The following is a 13441-nucleotide window of genomic DNA, read 5'->3' as shown; positions in this document are numbered from 1 at the left end:
GAAACAATGCTTCAGAAAAGCCGTTGCAGGAAGTCCCAGGTGGGCAGAGGGCTCTTGGGCCCGAATCCTGCTTGCGACTTTCCCACAGAGGCATCTTTGTGGCCCCTGGGAGAAGAGGAGGCTGGACCAGATGGGCCCTTGGTCTGATCCTGCAGGCCCTTCTTGTGTGTTTCCTACGCCCCCCCCCCTTCCTCCTTTCCCATTACCTCTGAGGCAGGTGTCCTCCATCTGGGCCCCCAGGCTGCGTCTTTCTCTCGCCACAAAGCAAATGGTGATATCAGCAGGCGCCTGGCTCCCAACCACGCTAGCACCAGTCTGGGGCAGTAGGGTGGGGGACCTGGGAAGGAAGCATTTCCTCCTACCTCAACTTAGCAGCTTTCCCCACTTGACCTCCGTATGGGTGTCTCGGCTCTGTTCCAGCCAGCCTAGCTCAGAAGCAGCAGCCAAAGTCCCCTCTTGCTCAGAAAAAAGCTGAGATGTACTCTTAATTGCAGGAAACTTTGGTTGGTGCTTCTGCACCAAACAGGGCCGAGTCGAAGCCATGCCCACACAGATAAGGGGCAGTGGGTTGTCCAAGTTGGGGTCTCTTTGGCAGGTGAGGAGTTTGTTCCAGATTGGGGGTCCTCCAGTATAAAGCCTCAGAGTCCCAATATTAAGGTTACCAGATGTTTTTCAATGAATCCAGGGACACTTTAATTAAATACATACATACATGCATACATACATACATACATACATACGTTCAGGATGTTGATGCTGCAGTGATGGTGGTGGCAGAGGAGCAGCCGCCGCCTTAACCTCAACCGCCATGTTTCCCCTTCCTCCGAGGCTTCTATCTCCTTTCTCCACGAGCCTGGGCAGCCCCTGAGTTGTTGGTTCTTCGGTGGTGGTGGTGGTGGGGAAGCGGTGTGCGGTGGGTCAGGCATGGAAGGCAGAGGAAGAGGGCTGAGAGCAACAGCAGCGGTGAGGCTCGGGCAGCACGATGCCTCCCTTCCCATCAGAGCAGCCCCATCAGAGCAAGCAGGAGGGGGCGGGGATCCCTCAGCTGGGAATGGAGGCTTCACACTGCCTTCCAGAACAACCCCATCCCAACTCCTACTTGCATGTAAGCAAGGGGGCAGGGATCTCTCAGGCAGTGTGATGCCTCCCTTCCCATCGGAGCAGCCCCATCCCAACTCCTACTTGCATGCAAGCAGAAGGGGGCAGGGATCCATCAGCTGGGAAGGGAGGCTTCCCGTTTCTTGAGAGATCCGTGCCCCCTCCTGCTTGCATGCAAGCTCTGATAGGCAGCGTGAAGTCTCTCTTCACAGCTGAGAGATCCCCGCCTCCCTCCTGTTTGCACGCAAGTAGGAGTTGGGAGGCTGCTCCGATAGGCAGCATGAAGCCTCCCTCCACAGCTTAGTTGCTGGGGTCAGGGAAGATGGTGGCAGCCCAGAAGATGCATCTTAGAGCCCCTGCACCACCATCATATGAGCAGCTCCTGAAGCCAGCCAGAGCCAACTGCTCCGGGCTGCTGAGACTGCCGCTGCTGCGTTTCCTGGGGACATTAGATGAAATCCGGGGACATTCTGGGGATGGAATTTGTCCAGGGACTTATTCGCAAATCCGGGGACTGTGTCCGGGAAACGGGGATATCTGGTAACCCAGTATCTGGATATCTGATAACCCAATATCCAGGATTTCTTTTCCAGGGAGTCTTCTCTTCTCATGAGGTGGCCAAAGTATTGGAACCTAAGCTTCAGGATCTGTCCTTCCAGTGAGCACTCAGGGCTGATTTCCTTCAGAGTTGATAGGTTTGATCTTCTTGCAGTCCATGGGACTCTCCAGAGTCTCCTCCAACACCATAATTCAGAAGCATCAATTCTTCAGTGAACAACCTTCTTTATGGCCCAGCTCTCACTTGCTTTTTCTTTGTTTTAAATAATGTTTATTAAATTTCCATTTAACAAACCAATCATATCACATTAATTCCAGATTATACTAGTACATAATAAACTCCAAATATTTAGCCGAATTTTAATTTTTTGTTGGGGGTTCCCATGCTTCGAGTTCAGAAAGGGTCCAATCATCTCATATTTTTGCTGCTTTGATGTTCACAAGTCCCATCTTTCCATCTCTTTGTTGTTATCTGTTTTCTTCTTAGTAACCTCCGAGTATTTCCACAGGCAAGTTGCATCAACATTATTTATGTTTCTGTGTGAACTTTGTAATGCTCTCCTGTAATTCGTCTCATGTTGATCCAAAAGTCCTGTTCAAGTGGCTGGCGCCATTTTCGACAATTCCAATGAAATACAATCTAAGCGTCTACTCCTTAATTTTCCCAGACCAGTTGCTCCATAAATCAGTCTTTCCAGGGGAGTTTTTGCCCATTCAAATCTACAATCCATACATAAAAGCAAAACGGTGGCTCACCTCCCCCTTTGACTGTAAATCTCGCAACAAAGTCTGTCTCATAATGGCGGATCCCAGTAATAACTGCGCAACAGGAAAGCCCTTCTCTTCCAGATCTTCCACAAAACAAAGCCTTTAGTTGATATTTTTGTTTCCACACAGTTTATTTTCCAATCTCACTTGCTATCAGTCATATGGCGGTTCTTCTAGGGGAGGGGTTGTTAGGTAAAACATATTGAAAAAGAAGGAAGTTCCCCCCCCTTCCATTCCGTTTCAACATACCGACATAGCTGTGATTCTTTGCTGTAGCCTTCTGTTCAGTCCGTCCCATCACTCTTAACTTATCAGCGGTAGATTTGATTAGCAGATAAAACACCCTTTCCTTCGCTCGAAACATGTGCATTTACTTTTACATCCAATTATTTTATCTTAAGCAATGCAACTAGGTCGCACTCAGAAGCAGCGTCTGGAAGATCCAGAATCTCACTCGAGGGCTTTCCGTCCAATGCCCTCATCCCCTCCTTCTTTCGAACTTGGGGGTGATTTATTGGCAACTGCGGACAAGGCAGTGTCTCCCCACCCTCTGGGGAGACCCCGGGAGGCTGATTTACTCCCATCGTCAGCCTCTTAATTACTTCGTGGGCCCAGCTCTCACTTCCATACATCACTACTGGGAAAACCATAGCTTTAACCATACGGACCTTTGTTGGCAAGGTGATGTCTCTGCTTTTTAAGATGCTGTCTAGGTTTGTCATCGCTTTTCTCTCAAGAAGCAGGCATCTTTTAATTCCATGACTGCTGTCACCATCTGCAATGATCATGGAAACCAAGAAAGTAAAATCTCTCACTGCCTCCATTTCTTCCCCTTCTATTTGCCAGGAGTTGATGGGACCAATGGCCAGATCTTAGTTTTTTTGATGTTGAGCTTCAGACCACATTTTGTGCTCTCCTCTGTTACCCTCATTAAGAGGTTCTTTAATTTCTCCTCACTTTCTGCCATCAAAGTTGTGTCATCTGCATATCTGAGGTTGTTGATATTTCTTCCGGCAATCTTAATTCCGGCTTGGGATTCATCCAGTCCAGCCTTTTGCATGATGAATTCTGCATACAGTGGTAACTCAGGTTAAGAACTTAATTTGTTCTGGAGGTCCGTTCTTAACCTGAAACTGTTCTTAACCTGAGGTACCACTTTAGCTAATGGGGCCTCCCGCTGCTGCCACACGATTTCTGTTCTCATCCTGGAGCAAATTTCTTAACCTGAGGTACTATTTCTGGGTTAGTGGAGTTTGTAACCTGAAGCGTCTGTAACCTGAAGCGTCTGTAACCCTAGGTACCACTGTATAAGTTAAATAAGTAGGGAGACAATATACAGCCTTGTCGTACTCCTTTCCCAATTTTGACCCAATCAGTTGTTCCATATCCAATTCTAACTGGAGCTTCTTGTCCCACATAGAGTTTTCTCAGGAGACAGATGAGGTGATCAGGCACTCCCATTTCTTTAAGAACTTGCCATAGTTTTCTGTGGTTGACACAGTCAAATGCTTTTGCGTAGTCAATGAAGCAGAAGTAGATGTTTTTCAGGAACTCTCTAGCTTTCTCCATAATCCAGCGCATGTTTGCCATTTGGTCTCTGGTTCCTCTGCCCCTTTGAAATCCAGCTTGCACTTCTGGGAGTTCTCAGTCCACATACTGCTTAAGCCTGCCTTGTAGAATTTTAAGCATAACCTTGCTAGTGTGTGAACTGAGTGCAATTGTGCGGTAGCAACCTTAAAATATCTGAATGGCTGTCATATGGAGGAGGGAGTATACTTGTTTTCTCCTGCTCTGGAGGGTAGGACTCGAGGCAATGGCTTCAAGTTACAAGAAAGGAGATTCTGACTAAACATTTGGAAAAACTTTCTCACGGTAAGAGCTATTCAACAGTGGAAAGGTCTCCCTTGGGTGGTGGTGGTGGACTCTCCTTCCTTGGAGATTTTTAAACAGAGGTTGGGTGGCCATCTGTCATGGATGCTTTCGCCACGATTTCTGCATTGTAGGGGGTTGGATTAGATGACCCTTGGTGTCCCTTCCACTTCTACAATTCTAATATTCTATTATTCTATGAATCCTCAGATGTAAGTCCTACTGAAGTCCACGGAGGACATTTTTAGGGGAAGAAAATGCTACGCAGTAAACCCTACACAGACAGACAGATGCCAAGAACAACTCCCAGGTAAGTGTGTGTAGGATCACAGCTCTTTTGTACCTTATTTTTCTCATCTACTCAAGTTCTCTTTATACTTTACCACAAAAGTATTTCAAGGCCCAGGAACTTCTATTAACATTTATTTATAACAAATTCCTTGTAACTATTAATATTTCAGGGTTTACGCTTAGAGATGTAACTGCATGAAGTAAGATCAGGCATTCCATCAGAGGTCAGCTCTGGAAGATGCAGCTGTATGTTTTGGTGCAAGTGCTCTAATCAGATCCACAAAGTCCGTTTTTTCAATGCATGCTCTGCACACTTCTCCCCAGCTGTCCAGGATCTTCCTCAGCTCAGCCACTTTCATCTTAGAGAGATCTACCGCTGTTAAATCCAGTTCCATTTCTGTAAAAACAAACAAGCTCTATTAATTTTATTTGCGGTATTATAGACAAGGAGCTCATGATCCCATGTATGTTCAAGGAGAATATTGCTTTTCCAGCTAGCCTGCTCATGCTGAAGGACGCCTCCAGCAGGCAGACATGGAACCTCACAAGGAAGGAAGGTGGGCTGGAATCCCTCGCATTTGGTATACCCCCCCATGAATATTTGGTTACCAAACCTAATATCTTTCGACAGATCTATTATTTCCCCCACTCCTTTCTAAACGCCATCCAAGATACAGATCACCACTGCATCTTTGCAGCAGTGAATTCCATGTGTTCCATTCTGGGCCCAATCCACGCGGGGCAGTTTGGCCCAGAAAATGAGGCGAGTCCCGTCCACATCTTATTTCCGCAGGGGTCAACGGGACAGATTCTCCCTTGAATCTTTGGGCCCCCATGGGAGGTTGAGGGGAGTCAGGCTTATGTAAGGCTTCCCCTTCAGAGTTAAGGGCCATTTTGCTCCACCAGCCTAACACTCAGGTTCAGAGGCACCAGCTTGTGAGGGCAATTGTGCGTGACTTCAGGATGTCTGGAGGAGTAAAGCCAAAGTTGTTGGCCGTGTGGCTTCAATGGCCGGCAGTCCTCCTCTCCTGGGGCTGCCACCCGCGGGAGGCGGCTTCGACGCTCCTTCCCCTCTGCGGCAGGAGGAGGAGGAGTTGGCCATTGGAGCTGCTTTTGGACATTAGGGGGGACACTGCTACCCAAAAAATGTTAGGGGGGAGGGCTCGGCCCCCAGGAGCTGGTGCCCCTGTTCAGCTTAGAGCCTTTACTGAGTTATCTGGGTTGCTGGTTGACAGGGCTGGAAAGGAATTTTTTCTCTCAACCCGATAGGCTCTTGGATGGGAGTTTTTCCACCATTCCCTCAGTAAAACACATGACCCTTTTTGTTGTTTTTTTGTTAGGGGGAATAACGTTGTATGTAAAGGGGTGGGAACGGCATTGGGCAAGATCAACAGTGAAGCCGGGTATCCGTAAGGGGCCTGAGGGGCAAATTTGCCTGGGCACGCCACAAGCTCAGGTTGGGTCTCTGCCTGGTGGGAATCCTCACCCGGCTGCCCAGGCAGACCTTGCCAGCTTGGCTTGCACCACAACAGGGTTCAGCACTGTGGCATGGTTGGTCCAAACCCAGCAGATCCCATTCCACCAGCAGCAGGTGAGTTGATGGCAAACCGATCCTGGCGCTACTGCCATGCTGACCTGCACCCTCCCTTCTGCAGCCCATAAAGAACTGGCCTGATTTCATCCCAACACCTGGAGTCTTGTCAGTTCATTGGCTGCTCTTCTGCGAATGTGCCAGCCAGGACAATGATGGATGTTGTGTAAAGAAGCACTTTCTTTTATTAGTCCTCATTCTAACTGATAGAAATTATATTTTCAAAAATGCGAAGGATAAGCTATAACTTGCTTCTTTGCTCCAGCATCCCTGGGTACAACCTGAAATCTGCATAGTGACTAGGAGAGCCTGAACCAAAAGCCCAAGCAATTTTGTGCATGTTTAAACAAAAGTAAGTTCCACTGTGTTTCATGGCATATGCTCCCAGGCAGTGCTTTTTGTCTAGTTGAAAAGGTGCTGGAACGCACCTCCCTCAAAGACCACCCCAGAGCCCAAAGAGGATCTCTTTGGGCTGGAAAGGGGGTCTCCTCGCAAGCCTGCAGCTTGTTGAGGCTGCTCAGCTGAGGCCTGGGGAGCTTCCACGCCTCAGCTGAGCACCTTAATGAGCTCCCCCTTCTGGCTCAGAGCAGGGGGGGGCTTGCTCAGCTGAGGTGGGGCTTTCCTGTGCGTCAGCTGTTAGCTGGGAGGCTGAAGAACCTCAGCAAAGCTCCGCTGAACATGCAGGTCACAAGGGACCCACTCTGGAGCCCGTGCAGGATGTCCTTGTGAGCCGGAGGTGCAAGGGGGCTTTGCTGAGGCTGGTCAGGTCTCTCCCCCCACTTCCAGGGCCCAGCTGAGAGGTGCTGAAACGCCATTCCAGCGCATTCTGGTTAAAAAAAGGCCCTGCTACAGGTAAGTGTGCCTTGGATTGCAACCTGGCTGCCCTCTCTTCAGCCTACCACATTCTTGAAAAAACATAATTTCCCATGTTGAAAATAACAATAGAAAAAGCCTCTCATTGCTGCCAATCACAAAGTCTAGGTTCTAATTTCCACGCCCCATTTGCAGAGCATGGCCAAGTGCGAATGAGTGAGTCCATGCAGCACAAATCCCAGCTGCTTCTCTTCTTCCCCGATCCTGCAGATGCCCAGAGCTAAGCCATGGTTTGGTTTAGTGCCATGTCTGAACCTGGGCTCCTTTGTCTCCAATATGCCTATTTTGTTATGCCCGCCTCTGTTTTGCACAGGGATTTCATCATACCGTATTTGAGCTCACAGATTTGAAAGTCAATTTTCTTCAGCTTCTCACAGATCTTTGGCACAGGTATGTGAGCACTCATTGGGCGGCTGACTTCACCAATTATCTTGGTTGCTGCATCACTTGTGGCTCCGATGTAGTAGCACTACAAGAATAGAAATCTTGTCAGTACCAGTGCAGAGTCAGGGCTCACTGATACTTCCGCTTGCCTCATGCCTAGAAAGCAGGGGTCCAAGTGGTTCTGCCTTTGCTCTGCTGCTTTCCTCTGCAAAACCTGCTCTTTAGCTCTAACTGGAACAACTGGAGCAAATCTTTGGGAGGCCTGATTGCAGTTTGCTCTGATTCTTCCTGCTTCCCTGGGGGAAAGCGGCTTCCCTCTTCCTCCTCTCCCATGCATGCACTCTACCTTTAAAGCCCATTTTGCTCCTCAAACGATTCTGGGCACTGTAGCTTGTTGCTGGAAACTATAGCTATGTGAGGGGAGAACTACAGTTTCCAGAATTCTTTGAGAAAAAGAATGTGCTTTGTGTGGGGGGAAATAGAATCCCTGTGACCCACTTGTGTGGGGTGAATCACAAAGGAATCGGCCAGGTGCCTGGATTCAAAGCGTGGGACTAAACTAACTCTCTAGCAAGAGAGAGCCCCTAGTTGCAGAGTTTAAGCTCACAAAGTCAAGCAGGACAGTGAAGTATAGGAATGTAGGCTGCCAAAACCTTTTATATATCCCTTTTAGTCCTCTTGCAAAGCAATGAACAGACCACGCACTCTTAAGCTTGAAATGCTTTACTTACAAAACATTCCAAAGGTCAGATTCACGCATTTATCCAAATAGCAGCAAGAAGAGCACAGGCAGAATACTCATGAGTAGAAAATACAGATAGGTTGGAGCTTGCCCTGACATGTCTTCCTTGGTTGGTTACATGGCATGGAGAGAGAGGGAACAGGGAGAGAAAGCTCCACTTCCTTCCTCATTGGAAAAGGGGGGGGGGTGACTTGGCAGAGTCTAGGAATCTAATGTGCAGTCTTACGCTTCATGCATTAACTGGCACTCATGCATAGTTATGTTTGACTGCAAAGTCCCAGGCTATGAATGTGCTTTTACAGTAAAGTGTGTACACAGCCTAAGCACTGGAAACATTGCTAAGGGGGAAAAGAGTACGAAATCATACCAAGCGGTTTTCTTTTCCTTTTGTGTTCATGCAGCTCCTGACTAATTCATTCTCAATAGACGCCACGGAGAAATCAGAGTGCTTTTCTTTTAAAGAACTATAAAATCTTTTCAAAAAATCTTGACAAACTGTATAAGAAAAAGGTAAAATATAAAATAACAGACACACCAGAGTGCTTTGGTCAAAAAGATCAACAGAAAACAAAGTTGAAAATAAATTTTAAAATGACTAACTTCACACAGAATGGCTTGCCATTCTTTCAGCGCATGCACATCTGATCAGGAAATGGCCCCATGCGGAGATGCTTATTATTGCCTTCCAGTGACTCCACTTAGGCACCCTACTCATCACTGTGTCCCAGGGAAAGACCCTTGCCTTTCCCGAGGACAGCAGCCAGCAGGGGGCATTCCAGGGGTCAGACAGAAGTACTGGGCAGGGCTAGAGATGAGAAGGCCTGGAGGGGTGGGGAGGGGAAAAACGGGGGGGGGCACATTTGCCCATATTTTTTGGAAATAATTGGGGGGAAATGGAAAAATTGGTGTAAGGGTGGGACTGGGGATTCTCCCCATTCCCCTCACCCCGGCCAGGCCTTTGCTTCCATTGTGAAGCCACAGACAAAAGGAGGTGGAACGAAAGATCACAGAATCAGAGTTGGAAGGGACCTTGAGGGTCATCTAGTCCTACCCCCTGCAATACCATGGACCTCAAACCCACAACTCTGAGATTAAGAGTCTCAGGCTCTGCCAGCTGAACTATCCCAGGCCTTTTTTTAACATAAATTTAAATAATAATCTTTTTTCAGTAGACGATGTTGCAACCACACAAAAGTCTGAGGTTTCAACCCCCACCCCTCACAGATCTCTTCATTAAGGCAAGCAAGAGGGCACACACTAAGGAATCCAGGAACACACAATTTGCACGGGGGGAGTGTGCATTCCTGGCCCCCATGCAAGCTGGCAGAGTGTGTGTAAGCCCGTGCCGCTCCCTTTTCCAGCCACTTCCAGGTTGTAGCGATGTGCACAACCGTGTGTGCATTGAACAAGCATAAAACGGTCGTTGCCATACCCTCCAAGTGTTCCTATTTTCCATTCCAGCTTCTGATTTGATCCTGGAATGTCCCCATTTCTCCCACCAGTGCTGCCACTGCCAGTGGATGAGCGGGTGCTAGTCCTGAGCGACTGGGTGGCAGCAGTGGCGACTGCAAGCCAGCATCCCATGGCCTCTCCATGGCCAGTGCTTCCAGTTTCCTCCCTTGGGCAACTCATAGCGGCTGCTGGAGGCAGGAGAGGAGCCCAGCCTGGCATGATGCTCTGAGAGGCAGGCCGAGGGCAGGGTTGCCCTGGGAGGGAAGAAAGGGGCAGAAGAGCAGAGTGCAGGGAGTTTTGCTTTAAACAAAAAATGCTTTGTGTGTCCACAGCTAATCTTGCCCCTTTCTAAATTTATTTTTTGGGTGTTTTTCTGTTTGTAAATCTTCTGAAGAATAAAATAAAATCGGGACTAAGGGGTTTTCTCAGGACAGTGGAGGGTATGTGTACTGTACCTCATAGCGGTGTTGGCACTCACAGAGGCATAGGAAGCGGGCGCGGGGCACCCCCAAGCCCAGCGAGCAGCAAAGTGGCTGCTGCAGCTCTCCCCCTTCCCCTCGCTTGTTGTAGGCTTGGGAGTCGTGGGGGGGCAGCCCCCAGGGAGGATCACGCAGCTGTACCGAGATCCACCCCAGGGAGGATCGCTGTGCCGAGATAGGTCCCGTGGGCAGATCGCCCCACCCCCGTGGGCGGATAACCTGCCCCGGGTGCACAGTATGTGTGCCCCTCTGGGTGCCCGAGCACCCAGCTCCACCACTGGGCACTCACCCTTCTTCTGACAGGACATGCTTTGCAGAGGGCAAGAGAGAAATTGGGGTGGGGGGAGGGAGAAATGTCCCTATTTTCACCTGAGGAATGTTGGAGGGTTTGTGTTGCCAGTTTGACAATCCTCCCTTTGGCGCCTGGAGTTCCCTGCCCCTGTTGTAGGACAGCCCTGCTGTTACTGTGCAGGGCTGGCATTAAGGAGGGGGGGAAGTTGGTGACTCTTGGGCGGGATCTGGCCCCTACACTGACCCATCATGGCTACCAGAAAAAGCCAGAAAGTTGTCGGGAGGCAGAGGACTTAAAGGAGTCAGCGAACAGTGAAGAAAGCCCACAAGCAATCTTTATTGACTTATATTCATAGGCTGCTTTTCTGCCCCCAAAAGCCTTTCAAGTCACCTCCTCTATACAGGCAAATAAAAACAATGTGATTCTCTTGCTTATAGATGGACATCATTTTCGGAAGAGGGCTTGGATATGCACACTGATTCTCATACACACAGGTGATCTTCTCTCTTATGTGAAAAATAAAAAAAAAATTCTCGCTACTGCCAAAGAGGACATTTAATTCATTTTGTTTGTTTATTTATTTGACACAATTCATCTATCACTTGACTGGAATGAAACCTCAAAGCAGTTTACAATAAATATTAAGGTTATCAATAAAGACAGTAAAAAAAATTAGAAACATTTTAAAATTATTAAAATCAGCAGTAAATGAAGTTCACTTTCCCCATATTGTAGAAGAAACTACAAAAATGCAGTTAGAAATATCCAGTACTTAATTCTTCTGTTCAGTTCCTCTAGAGGTAGGTTCTTTTATTTGTTTCATAATTTCATAAAAGGTCAATCAGATGATTTGAAAACTAAGTGGTTGCTGGCCTGTGCAGACAAGTTTGCTACCTATAGGGTAGCTTTATCACTAGCAGTGAGAAAGTTGTGATCTATGTTTTATCATACCAAATAGTGTGGACGGCCACAGGCAACAGCTCTCGATCATGTAGTTGGCTTTCTCTGGTTCTTTAATGGGAAAGAATCGGTCCTTCTGTGTGAACCAGTGAGCCCCTTCCTGGGTCTAATTCCAGGACAGCAGAAACAGCTATCCCCACCCCACCCTGCAGTTGAGAAGGACCCTGATTAATGCAGCACCGTGCACCCATCCAGCAGATTTGGACATTGTTAAAGGCCTAGGGAAAGTGTGCTCACTTAAGTTATGCTGTGGTGCTTTTACTTCACTGCAGATCATGGGTTCAAATCCTGAGGACCATCACACTGGGCTCTAGAGCATGTCATGAGTTTCTCTGATACTCCAATCCCTCCTGAGTGGACGTACGCTGATTCTGAAAACACACTTGCTAAAGGGGTGCTTTTAATCCCCTGCCCTTAGGTTGCCAATACGAATGAGGAGCCTGTTTCACAAGACCCTTATTTTGAACCATGATCCTATTCTGAAAGCTCAAAACATTCAAAACATAGTTCCTTACATATAACTGAGTTCTCAGTGAGGGTGTGTTGTTATTTATTAGATTTGTATTCTGCCTTCCATGCAAAGATCTCAGGGCTATTCACAGCATAAAAATACAAAATAAAAACTCTAAATACATAATGAAAACATGAATGAAAACAAATCCATCTATCCCCTCCCATATAAAGTGGTACCTTGGGTTAAGTACTTAATTCATTCTGAAGGTCCGTTTTTAACCTGAAACTGTTGTTAACCTGAAGCACCACTTTAGCTAATGGGACCTCCTGCTGCTGCTGCGCTGCCGGAGAACGATTTCTGTTCTCATCCTGAAGCAAAGTTCTTAACCTGAAGCACTTTCTGGGTTAGCGGAGTCTGTAACCTGAGGCATATGTAACCTGAAGTGTATGTAACCCGAGGTAACACTGTACATACACATATACTATTTGTAAACCTCTAAGGTTTACAATCAAGTGGTGTATACGTTTATGAAATAAAATGGGGCTTCTGCAGAGCATCAACTTATAAGCCAGTGATGGCCAAACTCGGCCCTCCAGCTGTTTTGGGACTACAATGCCCATCAGCTTACAGGACCAGTGGTCAGGGATGGTGGGAGTTGTAGTCCCAAAACAGCTGGAGGGCTGAGTTTGTTCAAATCTTGTATTTTGACATGCAGATCTACTTAAAAGCTATCATTTAAAAAGCAGCAAAAAAGGGGGGAAATGGTCCAGCCCGAATGTAAATCGCACTGTTTGAGGGGGTCCCATCAACAGCAACATTGACAGCAGAGTTAGTATTGTGCCACAGCTGCAAGCTTAGCAAAACAAACAAAGGTTCCAATTTTGCACCATTTAGAAGAACTGCAACAAACACAAACAGGCATTTTTTAATTTTATTATTTTATTTAATAAACTGCCCTTCACTTGAGGTGGCTTTACAACACAAAAGCACATACCATAACACAGCACACTGGCGGCTGACTGGGAGCCCTTTAAACCTCAGACCAAACGGATGTGTGGTTGTGTGTCGCGTGTTTTTCTCGGTACGTGTGGCGTATCAAGTGGGGCTGTCCCATATTCCAATGAGAAATGCCACGTCCTGTGTTTCGTCCCGTATTCCGGGTCTCTTCTCCCTCTCTCTTTTCGCGTGCCTGTGTGTGCGGAAGGTCTTGCCTTTAAGCTCCGCAGAGCCAAGCACAGGAGGATGTACAGATTCACGTGTATGTGCGTGCACACGTGCGCGTGCGGGACTGCCATGCGCTCCTCTCAGGTCCCTCCCCGCCCCCTATTTCGTGGGCCGTGACCCCGCAGCCTCCCCCCCCCCCCAGCCCCTCACCTTCGCACGGAGCTTCTGCGCCCCTCGCGGGGCTAGAGGCGGAGGCGAGGCCGAGGCCGAGCGCCACGGCGAGGAAGCAAGAGAGGCCCCCCGGCCGAGGCGGCCGCAACATGGCTGCGTCTGCGGCACCTGATCTCGCGAGAGTTCCGCCCGCCCACCGAGAACGTCACGCGGAGACGTCGATTTTTTTTATTATTTTATTTTGCTGCCTCCGTCTGTGCGCTTCTTCCGGTTACGGAAGCAGGCCCGGGCTTAC

General features: G+C 48.1%; 1 protein-coding gene and 1 long non-coding RNA gene across 3 annotated transcripts; one reads left to right on the top strand and one right to left on the bottom strand.

Moving 5' to 3' along the window:
- Nucleotides 1-4304: 4304 nt before the first annotated feature.
- Nucleotides 4305-7517, top strand: LOC310826586. The gene is made up of 2 exons (XR_014555863.1): nucleotides 4305-4603; nucleotides 7362-7517. It is a non-coding gene; the product is annotated as an uncharacterized lncRNA (long non-coding RNA).
- Nucleotides 4701-13348, bottom strand: CDNF (cerebral dopamine neurotrophic factor). Of its 2 annotated transcripts, none has more exons than XM_083701670.1 (4): nucleotides 13186-13348; nucleotides 8542-8669; nucleotides 7376-7517; nucleotides 4701-4981 (listed from the first exon to the last, which is right to left on the bottom strand). In XM_083701670.1, the coding sequence occupies exons 1-4, from the start codon at nucleotides 13295-13297 to the stop codon at nucleotides 4803-4805; spliced, it is 561 nt and encodes a 186-aa protein (XP_083557796.1). In that variant the 5' UTR covers nucleotides 13298-13348; the 3' UTR covers nucleotides 4701-4802. The 2 variants fall into 2 exon arrangements, with proteins under 2 accessions (XP_083557796.1, XP_083557797.1); XM_083701671.1 differs by lacking the exon at nucleotides 13186-13348 and adding an exon at nucleotides 11349-11474.
- Nucleotides 13349-13441: the final 93 nt, after the last annotated feature.

This window comes from Podarcis gaigeae, assembly GCF_964106915.1.
Source record: "Podarcis gaigeae genome assembly, chromosome: 10".
In the NCBI taxonomy this organism is placed as follows: domain Eukaryota; kingdom Metazoa; phylum Chordata; class Lepidosauria; order Squamata; family Lacertidae; genus Podarcis; species Podarcis gaigeae.
The sequence above is the reverse complement of the archived record's forward strand: the minus strand, read 5'-3'. Positions and strand labels throughout refer to the sequence as shown.

Bases quoted from the DNA above. Each gene is read 5' to 3' on its own strand.
- CDNF (XM_083701670.1), bottom strand. From the start codon at position 13,297: ATGTTGCGGCCGCCTCGGCCGGGGGGCCTCTCTTGCTTCCTCGCCGTG. The intron at 7,518-8,541 runs GTATGATTTCGT...CTATTCTTGTAG, and splicing joins AAGGAAAAGAAAACCGCTTG to TGCTACTACATCGGAGCCAC. The intron at 4,982-7,375 runs GTATGATGAAAT...TTGTTTTTACAG, and splicing joins AATCTGTGAGCTCAAATACG to AAATGGAACTGGATTTAACA.